The sequence below is a fragment of the Haliotis rubra genome, unplaced genomic scaffold, assembly GCF_003918875.1.
Source record: "Haliotis rubra isolate DU_JTF1 unplaced genomic scaffold, ASM391887v1 Scf2, whole genome shotgun sequence".
Taxonomy (NCBI): Eukaryota; Metazoa; Mollusca; class Gastropoda; order Lepetellida; family Haliotidae; genus Haliotis; species Haliotis rubra.
In genome coordinates, this window is record NW_025766002.1 from 2,289,527 (window position 1) to 2,307,586 (window position 18,060).

Genomic DNA, 18,060 nt, shown 5'->3' on the forward strand with positions numbered 1-18,060 from the left:
GGCTCGTCACGCCGAAGACCCGGGTTCGAATCCCTACATGGGTACAATGTGTGAAGCCCATTTCTGGTTTCCCCCGCCGTGATGTTGCTGGAATATTGCTAAAAGCGGCGTAAAACTAAACTCAGTCAGTCAGTCTTCAGCTATCAGCCCACAATTGAATTTTCTGGCTCTATTTTGTGTTTGTTTAATAGTTTATTTTTAATGACAATGGTCTTATAAAATTGACAAACAAACCAAAACACTCATATTTTGTGTACATCACAGCTATATCTCCAGCTGAAAACTAACCACACCTTATACCCTCGACTTATACCCTCGACCTCAAACATAAGGGGAGGCAACAACCTTCTATCTTAGTTACAGATACCATCACGACTTCACCAGTCTTGTATAAAGACGTCACAATACACCATAGTGTCACAACTGAATTGTCTAAACTATCAAATATTGACTGGCTAGCAGTTTCCGCAACTCTTCTTACAGTAGAGGTCTCGCATCATGTAGTTTTCCCGACAGAACCCAGTCTTCGCCCAGTACACACACCGGGCAGCGTAACTTGCGTTGTCGGTGCAGAAAGCTGAAACCAGACACAAAATAGAAGAGCAGTAAGTACACAATCATACATTTGTTGAGTTGAAAATGCTTTTTTGACAGTTTGGTTATCGTCATTTTCAGCTTGGTCTAAACTCAGACATGCCTCCGCTGCCTGTAAATGGATACGCTAGTGAAGAAAACAGACTATTCATAACTGACAAAGACATTTTTGGTTAACAACAAGAGAATGAAATGTCAAGAATGAAGAAGGCGGGTATGAAAATACACTATAGTTTTATGTGAAAATATAGTGAGCTGGAACTCAAAGCTCTGTTTCAGAAATAACCTTTAGTGATTATCGGAGCATCGTTTATAATGTTGGTTAGTACAGGCTATTCTCCAAGGGAATTCACTCACGGTTATCCTTCTGAGGTAATACTGCGTTTTGCTGCTTCCGGTGCTGCGCAGAGTCAGTATGTTTGTTTTTAATATCTTGACCTCTCGTCCGCTGAACGGTCCTGTGTTGTGTGTGCCTGCTGGCTCCCTGGTTGTGTTGTCGGGGTCGATGATGACGTCGCCCAGTGACGTGACGTTGCCCGTAGCGACTTTCCCGACTCGACTGTTGACTGTGATGACGACGTATCTGTCTTCTGCTGTTGTAACTCTGTCGTCTGCTCATCTGACCTCCATTTTGACGGACGTTGTCAAGTTTTCGTGCTGGAGTTTGACGTCGGTTGGTTGTAGCTGTTTCAGGCTGATGACGCCGACGGCCACTGGGATGGTGCCTGTTTCTATAAAGAGGCCGAGAAATGTATGAGTCGCCATTGTCACCCTATCTTCAAAGAACGATTCTCGTTTATCATGACATTATTAGCATCGCATTATAGCTAAGCGTTTAATAAGTTCGATCAAACACTGAAACAAGCTTCATGAATTGCAAAGCAGCGGATAAAATACTATGAATGGACACTGCAAATGAGTAAGGAGTCTAACGACATCGGGTGTTCGCCCTAAAAGGGTAGGCATGTCCTGACCCAAAGACAACGCCAACTTAATTCGAATTTAACGTGAGAATATAATTTAATGTACCGAGATATTAACTACTAGAGAACTTACACCACTTTTTTATGCTTGTAACAGGATTCACACTATTGATGCACTCAGATATACCAACTCCTTGTTTCATCACATAAATTAACTATTGAATGGTCAACGTTCGGTCAAGCACATATTGTTGGATGCAAGTCGGCAATATACATGCCATATCTTGACACTAAATAATTACAGCCAATCCAGAAACACATTGAGTGAAATCATGAGAACGATTTTCCGAATCTGGGAACGATGACTCCAGGGACCATGAAAACACTAGAATCGCTACGGGAAGATAGCCGTAGACGGTATACCTGGAAGAGCGAGAGATCCCTCGTCGCTGCCCAATGGAACCAGTCCGTACTTGCTTCTTCTCCCCAGTGCTGTGTGAACCCTGACTCTTGTTGTCTAGTCTTCCGTCAACCAAAGCAAGCACCATCTCACAAGCATCACATGACTTGGGGCACATGATCCTGATAGCTCTGTTGCCGTTACATCTGTCTGACCACTTCCAGCAAGCAGGAAGCCTATCCTTGCATCTGTTTCTACGGCGTTTGGGTTTGTTCTTCTTGCTCACTTTGTAGTTCACTTCTCTGGCGGAAGAGTAGGCCAACTGTCGGGGCTGTTTAGCAGCCAGAGCCGTTCCCTGATCAGATACGAGACCTTCCGCTCTAAGAGATAGGGGGCCTCGGAGACGATCGAGCGTGATTGGTCCAGATCTGTGAAGAGTGCTCGTACCACGAGATACCGTCTTCCGATTGGCTCCCGACCCATGAGAGAAGGTCTCGAACCGACTGGATTTTCTGATGAAGGAAACGTGACTCTTCGACTTGCGCAATGGCTCCCTTAAGGTCAGTGCTGGAATAATTATTGTCATGAAAGTAATGGAAACAAATATGTATAGATGATGAAAAACAGTTACAGGCCTTTAGCCACCAATTGAAGATGAATACATTTCGAAGAGGATAGTTTCCAAAACAACCGGTAAAAAGTCGAATGAGGATACAAGAGCAACCAGTTTCAACAGAAACGGGTGGAGATAATGCGGTTCCAGGAGGGTCTTACAGATTTCCATGGAAAAGGGTCACACCGATCAGGTTGGAAGAAAATATCTACTCAGGGTCGTACTACCGAGGTTCATCTAGTACCAGGGTCGTACTACCGAGGTTCCAGTAATATCAGGGCCGGACTACCGAGATTCATGTAGTACCAGGGTCGTACTACCTAGGTTCATGTACTACAGGGCTGGACTACCGAGGTTCCAGTACTACCAGGGCAGGACTACCGAGGTTCATGTACTACAGGTCTGGACTACCGAGGTTCCAGTACTATCAGGGCAGGACTACCGAGGCTCCAATACCAAAACTGCCGAGGTTCTAGTACTACCAGGGCTGGACTACCAATGTCCTGGTGTACCTGTCGACTACTGACCCACCTGCCGGGGCTGGACTACCAATGTCCTGGTGTACCTGTCGACTACTGACCCACCTGCCGGAGCTGGAGCTGCCGCTACCTGAGCCCCGCCATCTCCGCCGCTTTCACACAGCTCCTCGGAACATGTGGATCCCTTCTCACACTTGGAGCAGGCTCTGCCTGGGATGTAAGGCACCTCGCCCATCCAGTTGCCTCTGCAGCATACATAGGGAATTATCATACATTGTGTGCGACCTTTAAGGAAGCTAAACGACTTGAAAGAATATACATTTCATCGTCAAAAGCAAATGTTAATACTTGAATGATGTGTTTTCAGTTTTCAGGAGCAGCTGGAAGTGAGATCAAATTACAGTACTTGGTCATTTCTATGCTGACGGATGTGTCGAACATACGGAAAACTTTCCCCTTGGTCCCGACGAATTCGACACAACGGGGTTTGACTGTATATGATTACGGTTTTCGTTTCATCAAAGTGGACGTTTTTTCGATTTCCTTACAACTAATCCACACAGGTCATAACCTCCAAATCATTGTGTACTGGAGCTGACAAAGACATAAAGGTATGGGGCGGTGGGGTAGCCTAGTGGTTAAAGCGTTCACTCGTCACGCCGAAGACTCGGGTTCGATTCCCCACATGGGTACAATGTGTGAAGCCCATTTCTGGTGTTCCCCGCCGTGATATTGCTGGAATATTGCTAAAAGCGGCGTAAGACCATACTCAGTCAGTCATAAAGGTATTTAAACTGGGTCAGATGATCTGTCAGATTGATGTACGCACCTGGGGTAGTAGAAGCAGACGAGGTAGAAGGCGTGCCTGACCTGGGACCCTATGAGCCCACCCAGTTGCCCGCATCGTGTAGCCGCGCACCCAACAGCATTGGTGGAGTGCCAGACAAGCTGGGGAGAAGACAGTGGAGTCAGTAATATGTCCTCACGAAGTATACTGTTCCCTGTGCTTTGTATACGTTGCGTTCAACATCAGGATGTTTGCCCCGTATTATGTAGATTGCAATTTAAAAACAACATCCTTCATTAGTTACCAGTGGACGCAGCTCTTTGAACAACTACATGGACAGTAGGACCCGGCTTACATTAGCTGTGTACACCAAAGTATTTACTTACTAGGTTCCATTAAACGGTGTCTTCGTTTCTCTTATCAACACAAACACGTTGATGTTTTGGTATATTATACGACTCATTCACTTTTTCACCTAACACCAACTAACTAATCATTTGGGGCATATTTCTGAACAAATCATTTAGAAGCTAGGAAACAGGAAAATCGAGAAAATGTTCATATTTCAAATCACATAGTGCGAGGAGTACTAGAACCAGGAGTGTATAAAGATATTTTGTTCTCCTAATTACACAACGCTGGTGGTAATCGTCTGCCACAAATGGCTGCACTTCCGGTGGCAGGTGACAACAGTTAACACGGTTTGAATACATTAACTTAACTGGTGTTGGAGAACTATGCACTGTATAACGAAGGGAGCACCCGTGCATGGCGGGAGGATGGAAAGTCGATTTCGTGCAGGATATATGCACTTCCGGAACCAACCATCCAGAAACAAATCTCATTAATAACTCCTTACATCTGCATCCGATATAGAACAAGCACCTCGTCGGCGTGTAGCCCATGTATTACCAAAGTCTGCATCAAAATAATGAAACATCTCTCATCATTTCGGAATTAACCTTTTAAGAAATGTCTGGTCGGGTGAAGAGAGGTAAGGTCATTTGAGTTTGATTAAACGCCATTTATGAGAATAGTTCAGCTTGACTGTTCAGGTTGATCAGTCACAGGGTAGACTTAAATGTGTCCAGCCAAAAACCTAGTTGGGTAGACGTGTTCTTTATAAAGACGAGATGCCATTCGTTTAATCGCCACTTGATTCGAACAGTAGATTATGAGTGGAATAAGATGGGCAATGTACCACACAGACGTATTATTTAACCATAATTTAGAACTATAAACCGGATCACGGCTGTAGAGGGTAGCGGCCGCTGGACAAGCCAATAGTATGGAGTTCGAATCCCACCCTCTACGTTTTTAAGCGTCATACACGTGGTCTGAGTTTCACCGAAATGGTAAATTTTTGTGACCTGTAGCACTCCGGGCTATCCTCTCACATGAAGCCCACAGCCTTGGTAGAGCTGGAATGTTCCTAACAGCAGCGATAAATCCAACTCAGTCAGTCGCTCAGTTGGTGAAACCAATGTACCTGGACTTACACACCCTAGACCGAGGCTGACGGGCGTCCTCACACATCGACGCACATCGACACATTGTCGTAATGACGTCACCAGACGAAGACGATATGTCTGCCTACCCTGAATGTACCCCATGCCCGGGTAGTCGCCATTCATGACAAACGTCATGTGGTGGCTGCTGAACGATGTTCACATATTTCACCCTGCATGTCGCCAGGGACATTATACTGGTAAAAGAGCCATTTTTTTCTTCAATGGAAAACCATCGGGCGGTGGGTACCCAGCAGATTATACCAATTAATCACCAATGAAAAGGGTTCAGTTCACATCACATAGTAATATTAATGTTACCCCGTGATATAGCAGGAATACTGCTGAAGGAAATGTCAAACCATACACTAAAAGAAAGTGTATGATGGTGCCTAAGAATGAATCAAACAAGAAATGGTTATACCATGGTGATGTATTGTATATGGTAAACTATGTTTATAACGAACAAGCTTATAACGAAATGACGGATAAGATGATTGTTTTGTATGGAATCCTGGAAGGGACATTGTCGCTATGTCGCATTGTCGCGTTGTCGCCCTCTCAAATACAAGCAAAATTAACCAAAACGCAACACGCGACATCGCGACAACGCGACATTTCGCCCATTTGTCGCATTGTCGCGTGTCGCGTTTTGGTTTATTTTGCCTCACTTTACTTGTTTTTGAGAGGGCGAAAATGCGACATAGCGACAATGTCCCTTCTCGGATTCCATAGTTTTGGGCACCGTACACTTGCTGTATATTTTAGTCGAAATGAATATAACGAAGAGCAGCTATAATGAGTGGGTGAGTGAGTTTTACGCCGCACCAAGCAATTTTCCAGCTATATGGCAGCGGTTTGTAAATAATCGAGTCTGGACCAGACAAGTCAGTGATCAACAGCATGAGCATCGATCTACGCAATTGGGAAACGATGACGTGTATCAACCAAGTCAGCGAGCCTGACCACCCGATCCCGTTAGTCGCCTCTTACGACAAGCATTGGTTACTGAAGACCAATTCTAACCCGGATCTTCAAGGGTGAGCTATAACGAAGTAACGAACTTAGTAGTCCCTTTGGATTCGTTATCACTGTAGTACACTGTACCAGTATCACAGTTGTGTTTTGGTCCTAAAGTGTGCAATGGTTCGTTCAGTGTCTTCTGTCTAGTAACGTTTGATATTGTTTGTTTTGTTCAAGTTCAGTTATTAAATGTACTCCTTGTAGATGTTATTTCAGAACCGCAATACTTTTATATTTTGTCACTGTTTCAAAACCCGACATATATTTCTGATGTATGACACCGCTTCTAACGTAGAGCGATAATACGCATTCATCGCTGCGAGCAGCCGCAGGATTGCTGATGAGGCATAAAGCAATATTTACTCACTAACTCACTTTTGTTTTGAGGCCTTGTTCCTTTCGTGATAGAGGCACGGATACGAATATCCCTAAAGCAGTCAAAAGAGATTATATATGTATTCGCTGAGAAACCACAATAACTATTTTCCCCGCCAAAGAAGAACTTAAAGGAAGCCATCGAGCGATGCCCAAAGGCTGGACGACCTTATGAAACACGTGACAAAATATGTTTGGGATTAAGCAACGTGTGGGGAGAGGGTTTGAAGATTGCCTTAACTACATGTAACCTTAACGTTACCTGTGTAAAATGACAAGCGAAGCCGCACGACTGACTTCCGTACTTCCACGTCCTCTTCTCGTCATGCCATCCCTTCATTAAGCCGTCAAGCAGCTTGGAAGTGTCGAACTTCCGGGTATCGAACGCCAGATTCTCCCCCCATTCCGCTCTTCATCTCGTGCTTGAATACGCACCTGTCTGCCCATCGCTCAGCTTGCTCCGCCAAAGTTTCATTCCAGTTCTGCAAGGAACAAGAAGGTGTTTATGACAATGAGTGTAAATTTACTACATTCCTAAAGTGTATGGTGTCTTCACACAAAGGCATTCAAACTTCTTTCTTATGTTTGTTGTTTAACGCCCCACTCAGCGGTATTCCAGCTATATGGTGGCGGTCTGTAAATAATCGAGACAATCGTGTGATCAACAGCTTGATCATCGATTGGGATACGATGACATGTGTCAACCAAGTCAGCGAGCCTGGCCACCAGATCCCGTTAGTCGCCTCTTACGACAAGCATTGGTTACTGAAGATCAATATTCTAACCCGGATCTTCACGGGTGCTGTGTTGTGGATGTGACAGTGAACATGAATATATACTTGCCACTGAAAGAAACTGTGCAAATAAGAAATTAAAATATATCGGGAACTACATATGTACACAAAGAGAGAAACAAAGTAGTTAGTGAGCTGACGTCAGTGGTGCAATATGTTTGTGCAGGTGCGATAAACGGTGCTCATATAAATGTCGTTTATATTCTGTCGATTTGGGAAGCCTGATCGCTTGACGTTTGACCGTTCAAAACCATTCAACGACCTCTGAACCATATGCACATCATGCCACGACTCACGACTGCACAACGTCATGGGGCTACTGGAATGGTCCGTGGGAGAATGTCTCAACGTCTAGTGGCTGCGCATTTCCATTGCCACGGAAACCCCATTTCAGCCCTGTTGAGACGGTATCAACAATACGGAAGCTGCCGATTGCCTATGTGCACGACGTTCACGCGTCACAACGCCAAGACAGGACTATGTACAGTGATGACTGCACAGACCATTGCTGGATTTCAGCGTATCCATTATTGAGTGGATATTGAGTTTGTGACATTGTTGCTTGGCCCCTGCCCTACTTTTCTACGTCAGTGGCATGGACATTCAAACATGCTATTCTGCCGTCGTCGTACAATCTCAATATCCACCTGATAAAGTGACGGATGCATGTGATGTTTGATGCAGGGGTCTGTGATTGATGCATATGATGCTTGATGTGGGCGTGGTGACGGATGCATGTGATGTTTGATGTGGGCGTGGTGACGGATGCATGTGATGTTTGATGTGGCATGGTGACGGAAGCATGTGATGTTTGATGTGGGCGTGGCGATTGATGCACGTGATGCTTGATGTGGGCGTGGTGATTAATGCATGTGATGTTTGATGCAGGTAGTGTTGATGCGGCCATGAATGCGGAAGCACAAACCGAAACATGAGTCTCATTAACCTATTCAGACAATGACCTACTTTTCAGCCGATCCGAATTTTCATGTGTGAAAGTGAAAAGAAACAAACAACTATGGTTACACTGAATTCCAATTCCTTGTTTCATAAGAAAATGGTTTTTACAAGTAAGTTTTAATTTTAAACTTTAATAACGTCGTATTTCTGTATTTATTGGCGAGGTGTAGGCAGCATGACCTTAACTAATACGTCACAGACTGCCCCAGTTTGATGAGGTCGTAAAATGATTCACAATTCATCTGGCTCACTGGTTACACCTGTTATGTGTTTTTTTCGCTTATTCAGTGTAGTTTTGTAACGGACAATATGACTGATATAATATCAAGTCCGTACCAGACCGCCAAACCTTTCTGGCGGCAGAGCCTCGTTTTGAGATTTCCACGATTTCCGTTTGTCAGAGCACGCTGCACGACGTGTTTGCAAGGATTAGAAGGAGCGTAGTGTTGCAATATACAAGTGGTTTGATGTATCAAACAATACTGATTAATATTTATGTATCCAGTTGAATGAATTTGTCTCAGAATTCTGGACTGGTTATTGTACTAGGTTGCGCAATAGGACGGAACCCAGTCAGTAGGAAACGAGACTGCTGTGTTATCAATGTTTTGACTTGGTGTTCTTGATGTGGACACGATGATGGATACTAGACATTGTTTAATGATCAGGCTACGATTCACATCTGATAGTATTGGGTATAAAGTGGATATTATTGACTGGATCCAAGCACAGCGGTGGAACAGACCATTTGATACATGTTGGACGCCCTCTCCTCCCGTCGGTACTCATTGTGCTGGTCAAGGATCTGGTCGCGGAATGACCCCAGCTTGATCTTCTCACTGGACGCCGTCAGCGGCAGCAGGAACGACAGCAGAACACACAGATTTCTGCAACAGCATCGACGATGAATTATTGCTATGAATCGTGATAAATTGTGACCATTTCTTACCTATCCACTTCAGGAGAAAAACAGCTGCCGTGTTAACCACCTCAAGCATGCTATCAGTGGATCATATATGCCCAAAATACATATTCGTGTTTACTGTATACATGAAGCGTGAAATGACCGGTGCTATTTATAATGCTGAGGCTCGTTACCTTAATCAGATCCGTCTGAGTATTTGTAGGAGGGAGGGGAAGCGTATTTATTCCCTCATTTCCTATAGAGTAAATTTCTGGTAAATAACACAACGCTCATCAACGCCTTTAAACAACACAAACAAACACAGAAATGTACACAGATACCCATAACGACTATAAATAAACTCCAAAAGTCGTTCATTTTAGTTTTTAACCTGAAACAAACAACAAAAATGCAGTTTCGACTGAAAACCGGAAACACGTGTTACACGTGCATTCTGGAAGTAAAATAAACAACACTAATCAAAGTCTTACAACAGGACTGCACGATGCGACTTTATGACAGTGACGTGGACCACTACTGCACGTGCAAGACAACGTTGCCATGATGCCACAGGGGATGTGCGTCAGTCGACAGATTACATGCCGCGGGTAATGGCCTCTTTTAAGCTCCCGTGTTTGATTTTCTTCGCCCGAGATATTTATTTGCTTAAGGTACCTCCACGCATTTTATGGGATAGATAGCAGCATCCAATTAAATCGTTGGATGCGGCGATGTAGTCACTGCGTTATGTAACAGGATGGTAAAGTAATTAAGTAGTTTATCTTTATTTTCCTAGTATAGATTTATTGTATAAATAAAGCAGATATGTAACAGAAAACACTAAAGGTTAATATCCAATGAAATAGCACCACTGGATCAAAAGGACTACGTATATCACGAGACTGCGTGCTGCACGTGCATTACATGCAGAATGGGATATGTAGCTGTGTTGTAAACAACATGGTGCACATGTGACAATCTTTTTGCACACAACAGAGGCGGATACAGCTTTTTGAGAAAGGGGTGGGGGTGCACACTATTGAGAAAAGGGAGGGTGCACACTTCATTTTCACCCGAGTTTCAATGGTCATTGAATAAACTTTCAAGGGAAAGCGTGCGCACCCCCACCCTTCTTGATTCCCCGCCTATGCACAAGCAGTGCTATTAACATAGTTTGGCTTCTCGCTTTGCTATGTGGCAGCAAGTTAAATTTCCTGTTTGCCGTAACCTTTTTTTTCATTCCGTTGATCGTTTCTTAAACTTAAGGGGCACGGCCGGGTAACCTTGCCGTCTGTGGCCTCATTATTTGCTGTGCGGAGTTGCGGCCCCTTGGCACGCGATGATGATGATGATGATGATGATGATGATGACGACGAGAATCCCGGTTCGGCTCGAGTGTATTGCTAGGTTTGTCAGCGCCATACACGTGGGTTTCAGTAAACTGATCAGCGTCAGAGAACCGAATCAGGCCAGCTTCTTCCCACATTAAACTGATATGCCGTGATAGAAATGGAAAACTGTGGCGTTAAACCCAAATCACTTTCTTTTAACAGGGGTAGCCTAGTGGTTAAAGACCCGGGTCAGATTCCCCACATGGGTTTAATGCGCAGGGGTGTAGGAACTAATATCTACCTTTCCATAACTACAATTTTATTTTGCTTTTCAATACTTTTCATGAATTCACACACACACGCACGCACGCACGCACGCACACACACACACACACACACACACACCTGACACACTGATGCGTGAAGCTCATTTCTGGTGTACACTGCCGTATTAATGCTGGGATATTGGCGGCGTAAAATTTTGAATCGTCACCTCGTCCGCTAAAACGTTTGCTTCCAAGTTCAATTACTTCAGTTATAAAAACCTTAACCCATTGGATACACTATTTTTAAGGCATATGGTGAATTTGATTTCACAGGATTGCATAATCGACTCCGTTTAATTAACGAAAATTATTTGAACTGACATCAGTCCTATCACAATGAGGTGAATACCGATTCAAAGCATGTACCAATTTCATAACAGCGTCGAAATAGAACAAGCACGCGTTGATGTTTTACAGGAATTCATGATTGCGCGTTGAACAATTGAAAACGGTATGTTTTGGCCTTGTTGAAAGGGGGAACCTTGAAAACCAGTTAACCGAAAGGGGCCGTTCAAGAGGGGCGCACTCCATGGATGTTTGATCTGCTGTTGCTCAGTGACGTTTACGACGGGTATGATTGAAGATGTTCGTGTGACTATGCACTGTGACCTGCCCTTTATGTGTGCACGATCCAGATTTAAAAGTGGTTAATGGAACATGTCATTTTAGGGGAAACTTTCCAGGATGCTCAATATCTGCTCTTATCTCGGAGAGTGAGCAAGTGAGTGAGTGAGTTTAGTTTTACGCAACTTTAAGCAATATTCCAGGAATACGAAGCAATATCACAGCGGGGGACATCAGAAATGGGCTTCACACATTGTACCCATGTGGGGAATCGAATGTCTGGGGTGGACATTTTGATTCATCAGTATCGTGCATGTCGAACTGGAGTTGTACGCTGCTTTTAGCAATAGGCCTATTCCTATGGGGAATCGAACCCGGGCCTTCGGGGTGACGAGCGAACGCTTTAACCACTTGGCTACCCTGACGCCATTTTCTCCGAAAACATCCGGGATAGGGCTGGTCTTCAGCAGCCGGATCATGAGATCGGGTGTCGGGCGTCCTGACTTGGTTGATCCATGTTGTCGTATGCATATACATGCTCCTGATTTCAATCACTGGATGTGTGTGATCCAGATTCGATTTACAGACCGCAGCCATGTGGCTGGAATCATGCTGAAGGCGACGTTATACAACAAAGAAACAAAACCAAAAATGATCCAGATGGCATGTTGCTGAAACGACAAGCAAACAAATATACAACCTTAATCTGCATTTACCACATGAATCAAACCTTCCCCTTCAAAGCAAACACGACGACGGAAACATCGCAAAAGCATTGAAAACAGAAGGGAAAGCAATAAGGAAACGACATGTAAGATAACACTGTGAGAACACTGTTTATGGTTACACTGATTTATTATTCAACCCCGACACTTTCCGTCTTACATAAACAGTGTTTAACTCATTGCTGACGACTGCGGTATTTTCTCGGAGCACTTGAAAACTAAAGGACCATCCACTAAACGTCCCATGACAAATATGTTTTCAATTACAGAGATCGGTTAGAGATAATTTATTTCTCGGACATTGAATAATGTGTTTTCAGATAAGTGACGTGCTCTCAGTATGCCCATGACAGTGACGTGGACCACTACTGCACGTGCAAGACAACGCTGCCATGATGCCACAGGGGATGTGCGTCAGTCGACAGATTACATGCCGCGGGTAATGGCCTCTTTTAAGCTCCCGTGTCTGATTTTCTTCGCCCGAGATATTTATTTGCTTAAGGTACCTCCACGCATTTTATGGGATAGATAGCAGCATCCAATTAAATCGTTGGATGCGGCGATGTAGTCACTGCGTTATGTAACAGGATGGTAAAGTAATTAAGTAGTTTATCTTTATTTTCCTAGTATAGATTTATTGTATAAATAAAGCAGATATGTAACAGAAAACACTAAAGGTTAATATCCAATGAAATAGCACCACTGGATCAAAAGGACTACGTATATCACGAGACTGCGTGCTGCACGTGCATTACATGCAGAATGGGATATGTAGCTGTGTTGTAAACAACATGGTGCACATGTGACAATCTTTTTGCACACAACAGAGGCGGATACAGCTTTTTGAGAAAGGGGTGGGGGTGCACACTATTGAGAAAAGGGAGGGTGCACACTTCATTTTCACCCGAGTTTCAATGGTCATTGAATAAACTTTCAAGGGGGATGCGTGCGCACCCCACCCTTCTTGATTCCCCGCCTATGCACAAGCAGTGCTATAAACATAGTTTGGCTTCTCGCTTTGCTATGTGGCAGCAAGTTAAATTTCCTGTTTGCCGTAACCTTTTTTTTCATTCCGTTGATCGTTTCTTAAACTTAAGGGGCACGGCCGGGTAACCTTGCCGTCTGTGGCCTCATTATTTGCTGTGCGGAGTTGCGGCCCCTTGGCACGCGATGATGATGATGATGATGATGATGATGATGACGACGAGAATCCCGGTTCGGCTCGAGTGTATTGCTAGGTTTGTCAGCGCCATACACGTGGGTTTCAGTAAACTGATCAGCGTCAGAGAACCGAATCAGGCCAGCTTCTTCCCACATTAAACTGATATGCCGTGATAGAAATGGAAAACTGTGGCGTTAAACCCAAATCACTTTCTTTTAACAGGGGTAGCCTAGTGGTTAAAGACCCGGGTCAGATTCCCCACATGGGTTTAATGCGCAGGGGTGTAGGAACTAATATCTACCTTTCCATAACTACAATTTTATTTTGCTTTTCAATACTTTTCATGAATTCACACACACACGCACGCACGCACGCACGCACGCACGCACGCACGCACACGCACGCACGCACACACACACACACACACACACACACACCTGATGCGTGAAGCTCATTTCTGGTGTACACTGCCGTATTAATGCTGGGATATTGGCGGCGTAAAATTTTGAATCGTCACCTCGTCCGCTAAAACGTTTGCTTCCAAGTTCAATTACTTCAGTTATAAAAACCTTAACCCATTGGATACACTATTTTTAAGGCATATGGTGAATTTGATTTCACAGGATTGCATAATCGACTCCGTTTAATTAACGAAAATTATTTGAACTGACATCAGTCCTATCACAATGAGGTGAATACCGATTCAAAGCATGTACCAATTTCATAACAGCGTCGAAATAGAACAAGCACGCGTTGATGTTTTACAGGAATTCATGATTGCGCGTTGAACAATTGAAAACGGTATGTTTTGGCCTTGTTGAAAGGGGGAACCTTGAAAACCAGTTAACCGAAAGGGGCCGTTCAAGAGGGGCGCACTCCATGGATGTTTGATCTGCTGTTGCTCAGTGACGTTTACGACGGGTATGATTGAAGATGTTCGTGTGACTATGCACTGTGACCTGCCCTTTATGTGTGCACGATCCAGATTTAAAAGTGGTTAATGGAACATGTCATTTTAGGGGAAACTTTCCAGGATGCTCAATATCTGCTCTTATCTCGGAGAGTGAGCAAGTGAGTGAGTGAGTTTAGTTTTACGCAACTTTAAGCAATATTCCAGGAATACGAAGCAATATCACAGCGGGGGACATCAGAAATGGGCTTCACACATTGTACCCATGTGGGGAATCGAATGTCTGGGGTGGACATTTTGATTCATCAGTATCGTGCATGTCGAACTGGAGTTGTACGCTGCTTTTAGCAATAGGCCTATTCCTATGGGGAATCGAACCCGGGCCTTCGGGGTGACGAGCGAACGCTTTAACCACTTGGCTACCCTGACGCCATTTTCTCCGAAAACATCCGGGATAGGGCTGGTCTTCAGCAGCCGGATCATGAGATCGGGTGTCGGGCGTCCTGACTTGGTTGATCCATGTTGTCGTATGCATATACATGCTCCTGATTTCAATGACTGGATCGTGTGATCCAGATTCGATTTACAGACCGCAGCCATGTGGCTGGAATCATGCTGAAGGCGACGTTATACAACAAAGAAACAAAAACAAAAATGATCCAGATGGCATGTTGCTGAAACGACAAGCAAACAAATATACAACCTTAATCTGCATTTACCACATGAATCAAACCTTCCCCTTCAAAGCAAACACGACGACGGAAACATCGCAAAAGCATTGAAAACAGAAGGGAAAGCAATAAGGAAACGACATGTAAGATAACACTGTGAGAACACTGTTTATGGTTACACTGATTTATTATTCAACCCCGACACTTTCCGTCTTACATAAACAGTGTTTAACTCATTGCTGACGACTGCGGTATTTTCTCGGAGCACTTGAAAACTAAAGGACCATCCACTAAACGTCCCATGACAAATATGTTTTCAATTACAGAGATCGGTTAGAGATAATTTATTTCTCGGACATTGAATAATGTGTTTTCAGATAAGTGACGTGCTCTCAGTATGCCCCCATTCCCTGACCTTATAGCTCCGTATCAGCAGTCAACGATCTTCACACTGTGTCCACCCACGATAATACGACCACGTGGTCGATTGTGTCAATGTCCTCTCCATCCTTCCTTGTGAGGTGTAATTGTAAATGTATTGTAGTAGATCTCTTTACTTCTTGTGCATCATAACACTGAACTAGCTACATAACCATTTACATAATATTAATAAGAAATACCATGAGAGAGATCCGATTCCGACAGTGTCATGCCATGCGTGATTGAATATAGTCAAATAGTGATCATACAAGGTGTTCGCGAAAGGGTGAGCGTATCCTGCCCCTCTACAGTTGGTTGCACTTATTGGGGCGGTGAGGTAGCCTAGTGGTTAAAGCGTCCGCTCGTCACGCCGAAGACCAGGGTTTGATTCCCCATATGGGTACAATATGTGAAGCCCATTTCTGGTGTCCCCGCCGTTATATTGCTGGAATATTACTAAAAGCAGCGTAAAACGAAAACCTCACCCACTGGTTGCACTTATTACAAACACATGCAAAGGCAAGTTAATTGTTTACCTTGAAAGGAACTACACGTGGTTCTAGTCAAAACAGGGATTTGCTTAGGACATTGGTTTGGCCATTGATGCTTTATTTTTAGAAAATTGTCTCACATATCAACAGTATCACTTACTGTAAGCTTTACTGAGGAGACCGCCTCCGTGGTGTAGTGGTTAGAGCTTCCGCCCGGAGAGCGGAAGGTCGTGGGTTCGATCCCCGGCCGCGTCATACCAAAAGACGTTAAAATATGGTACTTGTTGGTCCCTGCCTGGCGCTCGGCATTAATGGGTACAACAAGGACTGGTCGGCTCGGAGTCAGTATAATGTGTCTGAGTGGGGTATTCATGCTTCACTGCGGCATGGTATCTCAGTGAGCTAGCACTATAAAACCAGCTTCAGTCTGGGCTAGTACAAGCAGCCGCACATACACATACACACGCATGCACGTCGTCATATGAGCGAAATATTCTCAAGCACGACGTTAAACCCACTTTCACCTCACCTCACCTTTACTGAGGACATTATCTGAAGCCCATTTCTGGTGTTCCCCGCCATGATATTGCTGGAATATTGCTTAAAGCGGTGTAAAACCATATTCACTCACTCACTTTACTGAGGGTTTGAATGTTGTAACAACTTTTTAGTGAGAGTACATTATTTTAGGTTTACAGGTTCAAGGATATATTGGCTAGTCTCTATCCTGTTTAAATCTCTTGGCTAGTCTCTATCCGGCATGCCTCGTCACAACTGATTCTCATTGACCACATTCAGATTCAGCTGGCGGCACAAGATGGATCAATTTTTTTACACCCATTCATTTCACCAAAGTTCCTCGTTGTGTACTCGTAATGGTAAATCCACAACAACTTGGCTTCCGCTTTGTGTAAAGTTAAAGCAGCTCGTAAACTCCCGGGCATCTCGCTATTGACACGCGGAACTCGTACCCTTAGTGTGATTCATCGGCAGCCCCCTTCCAAACCACCTGAGTCACCTTGTGTGAATACTATCGGGTTATAGGTGCCAGAATATGGGTTTCAGAATTAGCGACTGCAGTGCACGAAGGTAACTACAGTTTTACAATAAGTAAAACAAATCATTTTTACTGTGCATGGTTGTGAAAGAAGCACTTTATGTTTCGATTTATGGGCGATAGCAGAAGGACCGGAAACAAAATTGTGTATTTTAGTCTGTTTCGGAACGTTTTCGTTCCACACTTCGGTAAATCTCGTTAACAATATCCAAAATAGCTAAACTTGACACTGAAACGGGGTGAACTGGTTCAAACGTGAGTAATTATATACCTTCACGCTATACGCTTTGGTTCAACTGCGTTGCAACATGACCTGTAAAAGAATCTTTTACAAGTTAAACATGATAATAAAGCTGCTATGTCGTTCATGAACGGAACTTTTAGCTTATTAGTGATTGATCACTTCAAGTGACATTCTTTATCAATGTGTTCAGAGTTATCGCGCAGTTACCATTGTGTGCTCCGATTGCTTTGTGATAACATCGTGAATCTCCGGCATAGCTCCGTACCAACTCGGCGTATCAGAGGCTGGCGGAGATTGCCATGTCTACGGGGTTCACTCACATTGTGCCTACATGACATTCTGCCTACAGTCCTAAAAACATATATAGGGAATGTAGGCACATTGACAATAGAAAGTGAATGCATTCATCATCCCCTTGTCTACATGGTATGATCCAATGGCATGTAGGCACATTGTGAGGATACCGTCTACGGACGCACATAAACAACTCGCTGTATACACCAAAAAACTGTGCGAGTGGATTTCCACTACAGTGAAGCACTTGCACATATAGATGTTTTGACCGATCAGCGGCAGACTAAGTTGTGTCGGGAACAGTTAGAAAATGATGCATTTTAAGGGGCTATACAGTATATGATATAGCATTCACAGTGAAAAACCAAAAACAAAAAACAAACAAAAAACACAAAAAACAACCGAAACAATCATAACGTCTTACGATCATTCACTTTTATAGGTATTGGTTAGTTCTTTTTGTAATAATAGCGATGATGATGATGAAAGATATAACTAAATGTGA

The 18,060-nt window shown here is 43.9% G+C and overlaps 1 protein-coding gene across 1 annotated transcript in view; it reads right to left on the reverse strand.

Annotated features, from left to right (window-relative positions):
- Positions 1 to 200: 200 nt before the first annotated feature.
- Positions 201 to 18,060, reverse strand: part of LOC124275343 — a 54,698-nt gene continuing 36,838 nt past the window's right edge. Inside the window, exons 2-8 of the mRNA XM_046710838.1 lie at positions 9,202 to 9,343; positions 6,965 to 7,184; positions 3,839 to 3,957; positions 3,115 to 3,254; positions 1,941 to 2,484; positions 952 to 1,319; positions 201 to 577 (exon numbers count right to left, since the gene is read on the reverse strand). Of these exons, the coding sequence (XP_046566794.1) occupies positions 456 to 577; positions 952 to 1,319; positions 1,941 to 2,484; positions 3,115 to 3,254; positions 3,839 to 3,957; positions 6,965 to 7,042 (1,371 nt within the window). The 5' untranslated portion in view covers positions 7,043 to 7,184; positions 9,202 to 9,343 and the 3' untranslated portion in view covers positions 201 to 455. The remainder of the gene's footprint in view (positions 578 to 951; positions 1,320 to 1,940; positions 2,485 to 3,114; positions 3,255 to 3,838; positions 3,958 to 6,964; positions 7,185 to 9,201; positions 9,344 to 18,060) is intronic.